The following is a 14,766-nucleotide window of genomic DNA, read 5'->3' as shown; positions in this document are numbered from 1 at the left end:
CTGGACCCATATCTAGATATACTTCAAACCCTATTGTAAAACAGTCTCTTAAGATTTGGGCTCAATTTAGACAAATTTTTTCACTTAAAGATCTCTCAATATATGCCCCAATAATACTGAATCCAATGTTTGTACCATCATTGACAGATGATGCTTTTAATATATGGTCTAGGAATGGGATCACAATGATAAAATTGTATATCAACAATACTTTAATATCTTTCGATGAGCAGCAGCTTAAATATAATATACCACAATCGCATTTTTTTTTTAGATATTCATGGTTCCAGCTTTACTTGTCCATGTCTTACGCAACCACACGTCCTCCCAACTCCCTCCTAGATTCGATCCCAACATTGAATGCACAGTCTAAAAGACTGATTGGTGCTATTTATTCTTTACTAAATACACACAATTTGAACTCCCTGAAAGTGCTAAAAGATAAATGGGAGGATGACCTTAATTTGCAACTTTCAGATGACGTGTGGGAGAAAATAATTAAGACAATTCACACTTCCTCAATTTGTTTAAGACACACAGTCATTCAGTTTAAAGTAGTACATCGGCTACACTGGTCCAAAGCTAAATTGGCTAAATTTACACCAAATGTTTCTTCTGAATGCGACCGATGCAAGCAAGGTCCAGCAACTCTGGTACATATATACTGGTCATGCCCCAGATTAAGTGAATTCTGGCAACCAATATTTACTGTTATATTACAAACTGTTCAAAGCCTAGTAGCTATTTCAAGTATTACAGCAATCTTTGGGGTGATTCCACATGATTCCGTACTCCCTCAACATTCAAGGAATATGATTACATTTGCAACCCTTATAGCAAGACGACAGGTGCTATTAAAATGGAAGGAAAGTTCTCAGCCGACATTTGGTCATTGGATTAGAGACATGTTGTATTTCTTAACATTAGAAAAAATCCGTTACTCCATGAAATATAAAAAAAAAATCTAGATTTTATTACGTCTAGCAGCCATTTTTGGACTTAAACGATTAGACCCCAGTACTGTACCTTTTGATTGATTCCTTAGTGTCTGTACATGGTTATATATGTATATATGTGTTTGTATATGTATAATCTGAATATGTACGTCTTATCATTTTGATCTTCTCTGCGCTCTCCTAATTATTATTATTTAATTTTTCTTCAATGCATGTTAATTGCTTGCAGTGGTACGGTAGCCTGGATACTGGGACGGAGCCCTAACACTTGGATATGGGTTGAGGGTTTGAAATGTCTTGTTCTGTTTTGTTTTTTTTTTTTCTTTCTTTTCCTTCTCTTTGTTAAAAATGCCAAAAAGAAAACTTTGAGCAAAAATAATTAAAAATTGAAGGGTAGGAAGGGAGTACCGTTTGGCAGTACCGAGTCTGGAAGTGTAGGAAGGGAGTACCGTTTGGCAGTACCGAGTCTGGAAGGGTAGGAAGGGCGTACCGTTTGGCAGTACCGAGTCTGGAAGGGTAGGAAGGGAGTACCGTTTGGCAGTACCGAGTCTGGAAGGGTAGGAAGGGAGTACCGTTTGGCAGTACCGAGTCTGGAAGGGTAGGAAGGGAGTACCGTTTGGCAGTACCGAGTCTGGAAGGGTAGGAAGGGAGTACCGTTTGGCAGTACCGAGTCTGGAAGGATAGGAAGGGAGTACCGTTTGGCAGTACCGAGTCTGGAAGGGTAGGAAGGGAGTACCGTTTGGCAGTACCGAGTCTGGAAGGGTAGGAAGGGAGTACCGTTTGGCAGTACCGAGTCTGGAAGGATAGGAAGGGAGTACCGTTTGGCAGTACCGAGTCTGGAAGGGTAGGAAGGGAGTACCGTTTGGCAGTACCGAGTCTGGAAGGGTAGGAAGGGAGTACCATTTGGCAGTACCGAGTCTGGAAGGGTAGGAAGGGAGTACCTTTTGGCAGTACCGAGTCTGGAAGGGTAGGAAGGGAGTACCGTTTGGCAGTACCGAGTCTGGAAGGGTAGGAAGGGAGTACCGTTTGGCAGTACCGAGTCTGGAAGGGTAGGAAGGGAGTACCGTTTGGCAGTACCGAGTCTGGAAGGATAGGAAGGGAGTACCGTTTGGCAGTACCGAGTCTGGAAGGGTAGGAAGGGAGTACCGTTTGGCAGTACCGAGTCTGGAAGGATAGGAAGGGAGTACCGTTTGGCAGTACCGAGTCTGGAAGGGTAGGAAGGGAGTACCGTTTGGCAGTACCGAGTCTGGAAGGGTAGGAAGGGAGTACCGTTTGGCAGTACCGAGTCTGGAAGGGTAGGAAGGGAGTACCGTTTGGCAGTACCGAGTCTGGAAGGGTAGGAAGGGAGTACCGTTTGGCAGTACCGAGTCTGGAAGGATAGGAAGGGAGTACCGTTTGGCAGTACCGAGTCTGGAAGGGTAGGAAGGGAGTACCGTTTGGCAGTACCGAGTCTGGAAGGGCAGGAAGGGAGTACCGTTTGCCAGTACCGAGTCTGGAAGGGTAGGAAGGGAGTACCGTTTGGCAGTACCGAGTCTGGAAGGGTAGGAAGGGAGTACCGTTTGGCAGTACCGAGTCTGGAAGGGTAGGAAGGGAGTACCGTTTGGCAGTACCGAGTCTGGAAGGGCAGGAAGGGAGTACCGTTTGCCAGTACCGAGTCTGGAAGGGTAGGAAGGGAGTACCGTTTGGCAGTACCGAGTCTGGAAGGGTAGGAAGGGAGTACCGTTTGGCAGTACCGAGTCTGGAAGGGTAGGAAGGGAGTACCGTTTGGCAGTACCGAGTCTGGAAGGATAGGAAGGGAGTACCGTTTGGCAGTACCGAGTCTGGAAGGATAGGAAGGGAGTACCGTTTGGCAGTACCGAGTCTGGATTTGTTGACATCATTTTCTCCTGGAGTCATCGTTTTATTCCACCCCACAAGCACCTGTCCACACAAATATCTGCCGCTCTGATTATTCTACATTAGTATGTCGAACCAGACAAGCTTGCCCTTTGTCTCTTCTGATTTTTTCCATTGCAACTTAACTGTTGTCCACCATGTTACATGTTATACATGTCTTCCACTGCCTTTAAACGGATCACTCATAATGGACAGGAAGAGAAGGTCTTATTGAATGCAGATGACCTTTACTTGCATATAAGAGACCATCTATATTGTATGTCATGACCTGTCCTGTTCATTCCCTGGTATGACCAGCAGGGGCTGCTGCTGATCTTCCAGATGCCTCCTAATTATCCGCAGTTGTCTCATGCTTCCTATCACCAATCTCATTGTACTAACCATCCACAGCGGCATTGTGTCAGCCTCATCTTAATTCTTGTATATAAGTGTTTGCCAGTCTTGTGTTCCTCAGTTCGATCATTAACATCAGTCCTCCAGTTGCCTGTTCCATTCCCAGTACACGTCTTTCCATTTTGACCCCTCATGGTCCTGTTTGCTTCCCTACTCCTGTTTGGGTTACATAAAGCCCCTTTTTGTTCTCATGATGCCGGCCCTTGAGTCCTTTGTTTCTTGTGCTGTGACAGTCTTAGCTATTTTCCAGCCATTCCTTCTATTTTTGAGCTCATTCTCAGGTCAAAAAATAAACTTCCAAAAAAACTGGCACTATCATGTTAATCCAACAGCTCTGCAATTTGAACAGTTGAATCCTAACTCATTTACTGAACATAATCTACAGACTTTGTAGTAAGGAATATTTTCTTCTATCAAACTCCACACACCAATTGTTTCACTACGCAGAAGATATCGTCGAGGTGCCTGTGCTCATATCTTCTACACAGTGATACATTTACATATACATTTACAGTATTTGGCAGATGCCCTTAGCCAGAGCGACTTACATAAGTGCTTCAAGACGCTGCGATGAATTTTTCCGATACTAGCTCAATAAGGACCCAGGCTATGAATACCATCTATCCGAACACTGTTGAGAAAATGCAACAATTTTTTTTTCTTCTTTTGTACACACACACACACACACACACACAAGGAAAAGAGCTGAGTAAGAATACAGAGTACTACTTCAGGTATTTCTGAAAAAGGAAAGTTTTGAGTTGTCGCTTGAAGACAGCCAAGGTTTCCGCTGTTCGAACATCAAGGGGGAGTTCATTCCACCGACTAGGCGCCAGGACAGAGAAGAGCCGAGATGTGTGTCGTCCTTGTGCCTTGAGGGGTGGTGGGACCAGTCTAACAGTGCTGGAGGATCGGAGAGATCGGGGCGCAGTACGGGGTGTGATGAGGTCTTTTAGATAGGATGGTGTCAGACCATTTTTAGCTTTGTATGCGAGCATCAGTGTTTTGAATTTGATGCGGGCGGCTACAGGAAGCCAGTGGAGAGAGAGTGGAGTCTGGCAGTGGAGATACAACCGGTATGTGGATTTTGGTAGGAACCATTTGCCTTTTGCCCGTTGTGACAAATTCAACAAAGTGCTATCGTACACTGGACAGACTACACTGACATTCACTGCAAGTGCAAGCAAATCAAAAGTGACGACTGCACTAAAAACTGAAACAACACACAATGTGTTGATTTTGTTTGTGCGAATCTATGACCTGTTATTGCAAACATTGTTTCAGGTGAAATATGCCTAAATGAGAAACAGTCTACTATTATGTGAATATGTTTTAACTGTTAAACAAAGCTTATTTGTTGAGGCTACAGGTTTATCTTTACTCTTTACCTGAAAATAGACATCGTCAAATGAAAAATATTGGCAGCAGGGCAAAATATTGTGGTATCTGCCAGACCCAGATACAATGCAATGATGAGGTGACCTGCAGTCTGGGAGTGCTTGTTTTTTGGTAGGAATCAATCAATACAGGAATCGATACTGCATAGTCACAAACAAAACTCACTCACGCAGAAAACGTGCAAAACATGAGGACAGTACCTCCAAGAGGATACCTTACTACTGGGAAACAGAGGGGAGGTCACTGCACAAACAGAGGCAACTACACATGGTAGGTAATCTACATGCAGTTAAACACGTGCGTATTGAGTACAAAACTAAACAGGGCACAAGTACAGGGACCCATGGCACACAGAACAAGGCACATCAACTACATACATGACATAGAGAGGAGCTATTTACACAAGCAGTGTGTTGCATTGGTAAAAATGCAAATTACAACCGTTCACCGCTTGGCTCCCCGACGCCACACAACCCACTCCTCAAGGGTCAGCCATCCTGGCATCCCGTCCTGGTGCATTGGGGCAGTACGAGTCCAGCGGCTGGCAGACGTCCTCCATGACAGCGGACTCGAAATTGTGACCTTGTCATTGTGAAACTCTTCTAGGGCCCGAACTTGGAAAAGACCTCCTCTGGCATCACGTACACCTCTGGCCACTTGTAAAGTAGTCCATTACCACAAGGACGTACTGGTTGCCGGAGTCAGTGGCAGAAAAGCGGCCCAAGATGTCCATGGTGACACACTCCATGGGTCTGCTGGAGCGGCATGGACTAGAGATGTGCCTGGGAGTGGTCATGGGAGCCCTTGCGCATTGTGCAGGTGTCGTAGCAGTGGACATGTAGCCCCATGTCCAGGTGGTAGTCTGGTCAGTAGAACCACTACACTAGCCTGTGCAGGGTTTTAGTGATGCCGAATTACCCGACTCTGGGGTCCATGCACTCTCCACAGCACTGCCTCCCTGAGCGACTCAGGGACCAGCAGTTACCACACAACCTGCTCCAGCACAGAATCCTGCCAGCGTCAATACAACAGCCTGTCATGGAGGGCCAGGTTGTCTTATTGGAAGCAGTACGCTCTCGTGGCTGTGCTGAGGGATCTCAGCTCTGACTACTCCGGTTTCCCACCTCCCTGGACCCAGCCCAGCAGATAGGCCAGGACCAGATCCTTAGCCTGTGCCTCCATCAGCTCCTTCTGGTGGAAGGTCAGGTGCCCCTCAGGCTGCAATGCTTTGCTCAGACGCCACACCCCTCTCCTCCTCCAGCGCCACTCCCCACTGAGCTGCCCGAGGGTCTATGTTGGCATCTGCCGGTCGATGTGACATCAGGGTACTTACCATTGTCGGTCCAGGAGTCTCCACTGCTCCCAAGGTCTCCCCTGGTCCAGACCCCATCAGCTGCCTCGCCTCCAGGCACCCACACTGCCCACAGCCGCCACTGTAGGGACACCATGACAGAGCATCTGCAATTGCACCACACTCCACCTCATTTTAAGACTGACACACCAATGGATGCTCAGATGGGTGCAAGTACATTTGCTATTTAAAACTTCCATCCATCCATCCATCCACCCAAACATTTTCTATAACTGTTTGTCCTATTCAGCGTCACAGGGGGTACAGAGCCTATCCTGGGGGCTACAGGAGCAAGGCAGGGAACAACCTAGGATGGGATGCCAAGCCATTACAGGGCACACTAACACACCATTCACTCACATATTAACACCTACAGGCAATTTGATAACTCCAGTTAACCACAGCATGTTTTTGGACTGTGGGGAGGGGGGGGGACTGTTTAAGCCCCGCCTCCCTTTTTGATACCTATTTGCCTATACTGCCAAGTCATAACTAATCTGCCACCTAATCTGCAGCAACCGCGTGATGCTGTCATGTCAACAAGAACCAAAGCCTGTGAGGAATGTTGATTGTATGCCACAAAGAATTAAGACAATTCTGATATTAGCAAGGTGCACCTAATAAAGTACTAGCAAGGTGTATCTAATAAAGTGTATATTTACGGTTTTATTTCCATTCTTTTACTAATGTCTATTTGTTTAAAATTCATAGTGTCATTCTGATTGGTTTAAAATCCGTCATCAAGAAATAATTATTATCAACAAAAACACATGTGGCACAATTATTGGCACCCCAGCATTTAATACTTTGTACAACCTCCCTTTGTCAGTATAATAGCACTGAATCTTCTCCTATAACATTTTATAAGTTTGGAGAATACAGAGCAGGGCACCTGAGACCATTCCTCTTTACAGAATCTCTCCAGATCACCCAGGGTCCTCGGCCCTCTCTTGTACACTCTCCTCTTCAGCTCAGCCCACAGGTTTTCAGTGGGGTTCAGGTCAGGGGACTGAGATGGCCATGGCAGAAGCTTGATTCTGTGATCACCTAACATTTTTAGTGTTGATTTGGAAATGTGCTTAGGATCACTGTCCTGCCGGAAGATCCAATAACGGCCCATTTTTAGTTTCCTGGCAGAGGCAGCCAAATTTTGATTTAAAATGTCCTGGTATTTCATGGAGTCCATAATGCCATGTACCGTAACAAGGGCCTTTGGAGGAAAAACAGCCCCACAACATCACAGAACCTCCACCACATTTTACAGTTAGGATAATGTTCTTTTCATTACAGCCATCTTTTTTTATGCCAAACCTGCCTTGCATGTTTATTGCCAAAAAGCTCCATTTTTGATTAATAAGACCATTGAATTTGGTTCCAGTCAAACTTGTAGTAGTGTTTTGCAAACTCTTGTTGCTTTGTGGTTAACTGAAAGCTTTTTTTCTGGCATACCTTCCAAATAATCTATTAGCATGAAGGGGGTTTCTGAGATGTGGTAACCCCAAGACTTTATTTTGTCTTGTGATTCTCCAACAATGGTCCTTGGGGATTTTTTGCCTCTCTTATGATCATCCTCACTGTACATAGGGGAAAGGCAGGTTTTGCAGGCAGCTTGAAGGTTCCTATTCACTCCAATCAACAACAAAAACAAGACATACAATTTACAGGGGAAATATGCTTCAGTTACATTGTGTCCATTATAATTTCCAGGGGTGCCAATAATTGTGGCACATGTGTTTTTGTTAAAAATAATTATTTATTGATGAAGGATTTGTTTTTCTTTGAGTAAATTTATTTCAAGGAAAGGTTGGATTTTCTAATTTTTTTCAGTGAGAGATGAAGCTACTTCAGTGGAAAGTTTTTTCTAACCCTTTTCACAAATCTTTACCAGGGTTGCATATAATTGTGGAGGGAGCTGTATATATATTTTTTAAAGGGACGCTGTACCATTAGGCTCACTCACTTCCATCTGTTTTTTTTCTTTCTGGGGCCTTTGGTTGTTATAGCTGAAGACAGAGAGAGAAAAAGGAATTTTTGTTGGACTGGGAAACAGGAGTTTACCGTAAGTTGAATGTGTTGCAATCAAAGTGGATACAGGGAGTCTGCGACAGTGAAAACATAACATTCTGTCCTCGGCATTTTGGCAGAGGTGCCGGGAAGTTTGCAGATGTGGAAACTTTGGTGTTTTAGGTCTTTACGCAACGTGATGCCATGATCCCAGCCCACAGTGTGTGTGCCGAGTCTCTCTCTTTCCAAAACACACACTGTTCCCAGAGCCAAAGCCCACCTCCTCAGTCTACACGTACACCCCTCACCCCTCACCCAGAATAGTACAAAACAGCAGGGGGAGGACAGGCACATGGCAAAGAAAAACAAGAGGTTCAAAAAAAGACAAGACCAGACGAAAAGACAAAACCAGAGGTTCCTGCGAAAAAACGACAACTTTCAAGTCAAGTGTGTGTTCCAGGACTTTCTTCTGGAATGTTCTGACGGCGGATATTCTTCGGATTTCTCCGACGGCGGGGTCACTTCTGTCTGCTTTTTAAATAACTTATGATCTAACTGAAGAAGGGAGGAAAATTTAACTAACTTTAAAGTCTTAAAAATATCCTGGAGAACAAGAAAGAAATTGGTGTCAGCAGCTCAGGGACGTAAAAAGTGAAGCAAGCCGGATTTTACAGGCAGAACATGGAGAATTATACCAGCTTACAGGATTTCAGTGAGAGCGGCTCCCCTGCAGGCAAATCTCCCATTTTAAGGGAAAATCAGGCCAGTCCAGGTAATCTGCTATATTCTTTCATATTCATTCAAATTGCCTTTGTAAACATGAGATAGATTTACATAATAGTTGAGTCATTTGTCATTAATTCCCTAAGGCAGATTTAATGTGCTGGAGTCATTCATTCATTGTGATGTACACGTGGCTCAGGCGATTGCTCACTTATCTTACACTCAGTGGCCAGTTTTTCTGTACACTTTTCTTGCTATGGAAAGCAGTCCAGTTCTCCACACAGCAAATTATGTGGTTCCTACGGAATTCATGCAGTACACAGGCAGGATAAAGAAGTTCATTTACTCTTTGGCGAAGCTTTAGTACAGTTAAGATGCCTGATCTAAGCGATCTTGAAAATGGTGAGACAGCCAGCCTAATTGGATGGACACACAGTACAGTGTCTAGAGTCTACTGGGAATAGCTGGACATAAAACATGCATTCTATGTAATTTCTGTGGCTGAAAACACCATGTTAACAGGAAGGTCAGATGAGAATGGCCAGACTCTTGAAAGCTAATAGGGAGAGCCAGAAATGCAAAGCCAACAGCAGGAAATGTGTAGGACGGCTTCCCCGAATGCACAACTCACCCAGCCTTAAAGAAGTTCTGACGATATAAAGAGCTCCCAACCCCATAGCAGATAGATGTATCTAATAATGTGGCCGCTCGCAGTGTACGTGTGACTAAATTCCATTTGCTATGTCATGATACCTGACCGATATTAACGTGTTAAAATGTCCATATGAGTATGTTGGCCGCTGCTCCGGCCGACGTGGGAGCACGCACACTGCTGTGCCGGAGGTAGCACGCCCACGGGTCACGTACTCTGCCCTCTTTCCGTTTGCAAATGGCCGGACTGTCATCACCCGAAGTGGTGGGGGTCAGGCAGGAGACAGGATGCATGAGGAGCCGGGCCACCGCTGTCCTCGTCATCTCCCTGCTGCTCTCCGTCTGTGCCAACATCGCCCTGAGCATCCTGCGTGAGTAAATGGCAGCCTCCCACATGTTGCCCGGCGCCCTCTCTGCCCTTAACAAGACGAGCAGAACAGGAAAGCGCAGTGTGTGAGCGTCGGAGCCAGTCTTCCGAACAACATGACATCTTATTCCCATCTGACAGAATTCTATCCACTGTTTATTTGAACAAAGTGAAGACACCAGTATCACGGTACTCGAATGCTTAGCCTCCTACCCCTCGTCATTACAGACACCTACAGGTCTTTCCCTTATCATATCTCTTTCAACTATTGAAAAATTGTAAAATATATCTTTTTGTGCCAGTACGGAAAAGTATTCCACAGTTTGACATTAGTCCTTCTTCAGATTAATTTGCCAAAAGGCTCGCTTCTCCATAAACATATCTACAATTTATATACTTCAGGAGAAACCTATAAATATTTACATTTGTAGAGCCCAGACTGACTTCACCATCACACATTTTAGACAATTCCAGCCAATGCTGGAGGGGGGGTAATCAGGAGAATTCCTAATTGTGGGTTGATGACGACGGCTGAGGAATAATTTAACTCAATGCTAACACCATAGCAGGGGTACTGAACAGCCAGACATAGTGTAGAATTTAATTCGGACCGCAATGTCAGCCCTCCCGGCTCTGCTCAACAAATGTTATTGTCAAGAACCCTCCCCCACCCCCACACTCGACAAAGACTGGTCTGCGGTGTGAAATTCCTAGGCTGAAACTCAACCCCAATCCAGACCTGATCACATTATAATTATAATTTTATTATTGTATTATTTCATTTTATATTGTTCATTTATTATTTATTATTACTGGCTTCAAGTTGATATCCACTCCTGGTGAACACAGTGGCAAACTCAGTTAAGTAGCAAATAAGTAAAAATGGCATCCGCGTATTGTCTGATGTTTTTTTGTCACTCTAGAGGGCACTTTAGCAATGTTGCTGGCCCTGTACCCCAATATACAACAACAAAATGTGTCCTCTGCATTTAACCCATATCTCACACAGCAGCAAGTAGCACCCAGGGAACAATGATCGGGGATTCAAACCAGCAACCTTTCAAGTGCATGTCTCTAATCATTCGCCCACCTCATAATCAGACCAGCCCTTCATCCTGACTCTTAGTGGCACAGGATTGTGTTGAATAATCTGCTGTGCTATAATAATAACTACCTCTTCCTGTCCCCCTCTCTGGTTTCCCACTGCCTCCCCTCTCTCACAGTGTACAACAGACCTGTGAATACTGGCAACTCTCGGGCAGGGATAGTGGGAGAGACATCCGCTCTCACCCAAAAGTACAATCTTCTCAGCCAGCGCTACACCACTCTCTGCGGGGACTACCAAACCCTGGTCCAGAACTGCACAGAACCAAGAAGTGCGGGTGAGATAGGGTCCGGTTGGAAAAAGTCGCTATGTCCTTCTCCATGTGACCTTTCAAAGTAACAATGACAAGCAGGGCTGCAACAAACAACTATTTTGATAGTTGAATAATCTGTTGATCATTGAAATGAATAATTGATTAGTCGGATTAATCACCCAATTACTAAATGACTCTTATTTGGCATCAGGTATCAGCTTTTAAATTTAGCTTGAGGTTGTTTCATGCATTTGCTAACAATCAAGACAATAAAGCTGAATACTTCATTCAAAAATGCACTCTTTTAATGAACGTTCTGGTTAATACAAAAGATAATTAAAAAATCTAATGTCCATTTTTCCTGTTACAATTTAAAACCAGGGATAAGCAATACAGCAACAATGAAATATATGAAAACTACATCAGTATTCCCTATATCAAGTAAACCAAACAATCCTTTTCAATTTTAAATGTTAACAATTTCGATATGTACTCTGGGCTTTATACATTCTGCTGTCTGTCTACACTCAGTTGCAACTAAAATTTACAATCACAGTTTTGTATTGAAATGGAGGAAAGTCAGCATGTTTAGGGCAAAATTACTAAAACACTTGCATAAACACATCAGCCGAATCAGTCCACACCACAGAAACACACGTAAACTCACCACTTGTGTTTGGCATTAGCCTATATTGTGTGCATGACAGTATAGGCTAATACAAAGCAGATCTCGCAAACTGAGTGGCCACGTCTCTCTCTCTCTCGCTTTCTCTCTGTAAAAAATTTTTAAAAAACTTATTTCGGGAATATTGCACATCATTTGCGGGAGTCAAGGGAGTCTCCTGAAACTTCCTGGAGAAACAGGATGTCTTGTTAACAATGTCCACGTTATTATTAGCATGGGCTGAGACTTAATAAATAATAAACACGTTTGACTTATCCGAACGTCAAGACGCTAGAAACACTGACTTAAGAATTTTGACCACTTTACACATAACGATAAAGGTGACGGGAGCACGCTACAACTCCAATAAAACTCATAATTTTGACCAACAATTAGTTTTTTTTGCGACAGTGATACGCATTTCAAAATAGAAAATGTTACAGCTCAGAACATGAAGTAGAACGGCTTTTAATATTAACATTAGCTAACTAGCATAACTGACTTACCGAGATGAGTGAGCCGATGTGCTTCCTCTTCAGATGCTCGAGCATAGAGGATGTGTTCCCATGTAAGCTAAGGTCAGCTTTACAAATTGTGCAACTGGCAACCTTTTTTTCGGAGTTAAGTGTGGAATGGTCCCACACTTCGGAGGTTTTTGTTTTTGAATCTACCATTTGGCTTTGGTTAACTACTCTCTAGTGAGCGGTAATATCAAATCATTTCGAGTTACCGGGAGAAACAGACGTGATAACGTCACCAACTAATCAACGGCTAAATTTAGTAATCAATTATAGTCGACTAAGTCGATTAATCATTGCATCTCTAATGATGCAATCTACTGCCTTCTAATTCTCCTCCAACCCACAATCTCACCTCTCTGGCAGTGAACCACTGCAAGCCCTGCCCCCCAAGCTGGGTGGAGTTTGAGGACAAGTGTTACTACTTCAGCAAAGACAAGCTGGACTGGGAGAGCAGCAAGGCCAGCTGTGAGACACTGGGCAGCCACCTGGTCGTCCTGCGCAGTCATGAGCAACACGTGAGTTCCGGAGCCCCCTTCCCACTGCACCATACTTCTGCATGCGGTGCTGTCGCCTCTAAACCAGCTGCCACTTAATGTATTATGAGGATGATGTCCAAAAACTGAGATCATTTATTAAAAATGATGAGTGCCATGTGACCATATGCGTGAGCAGGAGGCCCTGGAGCAAGAGGTGCGGAGGCTCAGACAGCTGGACTACCACTTCTGGATTGGTCTGTCGGACAGGGAGACCGAAGGGGACTGGAAATGGGTGGACAACTCCACTGTCAACTTCACGTACGGATGCTCTCCCTCCATTTGCTCTCCTCCTGACTGTCATCCTCTCACTCCTGTATTAAAATGCTTCCGCAGAAGTGACATGTCGTCCCCTCTCTGACCTGCAGGTACTGGAACGTGGAGAATTCCCAGCCAGATAACCACTTGTCTGGTGGTATCCATGGAGAAGACTGCGCGGTTCTGAATTCGATCCACAAATACTGGGCTGATGTCCCCTGTGACTTCCTGTACAAACACATTTGCGAAATGAACGCTGTTAAGATGGACTGATTGATTTTACCACAACCCAACTAAGGAATAAGAAGGAAGGAAATAACTAAGGAATTTAGTTATTTAGCTTAAAATGATTTTTGATACGTTTTATCATGGTTTTTCATCTTAAATCAGATCTAATTTTAATTGTTTAGGGCTGTTTCCTGAATATAATACATGATTATGTCACTAAAAACCTTAGCGAAGGTATGATGTTATAGAATGGTACAGCTTGGTATAGACAGATGATCATTTTAATTATGGATGTGACGGACTGAGACATCCCACCTGCAACATGTTACAAACTGTGTAAAGCAGAAGAGCAGTGAAGAACAATAAACACACACATTGGACATTGTCGTACATTGTCTTGCTAGTATACAATCCCGAATGCAACATTATAATAACAAAGGATACGAACATGCTGAACATGAAATGAAGCAAAGTCATTGTTGGTTACTAAACGAAAAATATTCCAAAGGGACCCTCGTTTGAGGCAGAAAATATGAGGAAATATTAAAGACTTGTTCAATTTTTTATTTAATAAAATATTAAAAATGCGAGTTTCTTGTATGGGGGCAGTACAGTGATCAGTAGTGTTACCTCACAGCTCTTGGACCAGGGTCTGAGTCTCCCAAGCCTCCCCATGTATTATCATGGGGTTTCCTCCAGTTTCCTTCTCCAATTTCCCTCCTCTGTCCAAAATCATGCCAGAGTGAGTTGGATTTGCCAAGTCAGCTGTAGATATAAGTAGTGTGTGACTGTGCCCTGCTATGGGTTGGCGCCCCATCCTGGGTTGTTCCCTGCCTTGCGCACATGTTTTCCAGGATAGACTCCAGACCCCCTGTTAGCATTAGTGGAAGGGGTTTCCTAGCTCGGGTCTCTTTTTATTTGAGAGGTCCCTCATTTAATAGAAGTTAATCTCCAAAATGGACAGGGTGCCACTCCACACTGTCATTCAGTATAGAAAATCCAGAGAAACCAGTTCCCCTCGTCTTATGCACAAACACAGTCAGAACATGCAAACTCCACAAAGAACCAAGGCTGGGCTTTGAGCACCAACCCTGCAGGTATAAAACTACAATACCGCCCACTGACTCAGCGGGCCACCCAGATACCCTGTGATTTACTTTAACCTTAAATACTCTAAAATAACCACACACTCCTATTTAGAGCGGGCGGCTTAGTTTCCAAGAAGATGTCATAAACAGAAAATAGGCTGGGAGAGGTACATCACAAACAGCTGATATAGGACCTATGTGATTCAAATATACTGTACTATCTGGGGCAAAGTTAGAAGTTTGTGGTGTACTTTACCTCTTGTGTGAATACTGACACAGTTACGGTTAAGCACACTGCTCGAAGGCACTGCTGCTTACATAAGCTTCCTGGTGTCTCACGTATAGTGACCACTACTGGTCCCTAGAGGATACTAAAT

General features: G+C 44.1%; 1 protein-coding gene across 2 annotated transcripts; it reads left to right on the top strand.

Moving 5' to 3' along the window:
- The first annotated feature begins 8,296 nt into the window (after positions 1-8,296).
- cldc1 (C-type lectin domain containing 1) lies at positions 8,297-13,681 on the top strand. Of its 2 annotated transcripts, none has more exons than XM_049026125.1 (6): positions 8,297-8,770; positions 9,636-9,743; positions 10,963-11,115; positions 12,646-12,797; positions 12,955-13,076; positions 13,184-13,681. In XM_049026125.1, exons 1-6 carry the CDS (start codon positions 8,680-8,682, stop codon positions 13,344-13,346), a joined length of 789 nt encoding a protein of 262 aa, XP_048882082.1. In that variant the 5' UTR covers positions 8,297-8,679; the 3' UTR covers positions 13,347-13,681. The 2 variants fall into 2 exon arrangements, with proteins under 2 accessions (XP_048882082.1, XP_048882081.1); XM_049026124.1 differs by having other exon boundaries at positions 8,301-8,770; positions 10,963-11,121.
- Positions 13,682-14,766: the final 1,085 nt, after the last annotated feature.

Source organism: Brienomyrus brachyistius, chromosome 9, assembly GCF_023856365.1.
Source record: "Brienomyrus brachyistius isolate T26 chromosome 9, BBRACH_0.4, whole genome shotgun sequence".
NCBI lineage: Eukaryota > Metazoa > Chordata > Actinopteri > Osteoglossiformes > Mormyridae > Brienomyrus > Brienomyrus brachyistius.
The sequence above is the reverse complement of the archived record's forward strand: the minus strand, read 5'-3'. Positions and strand labels throughout refer to the sequence as shown.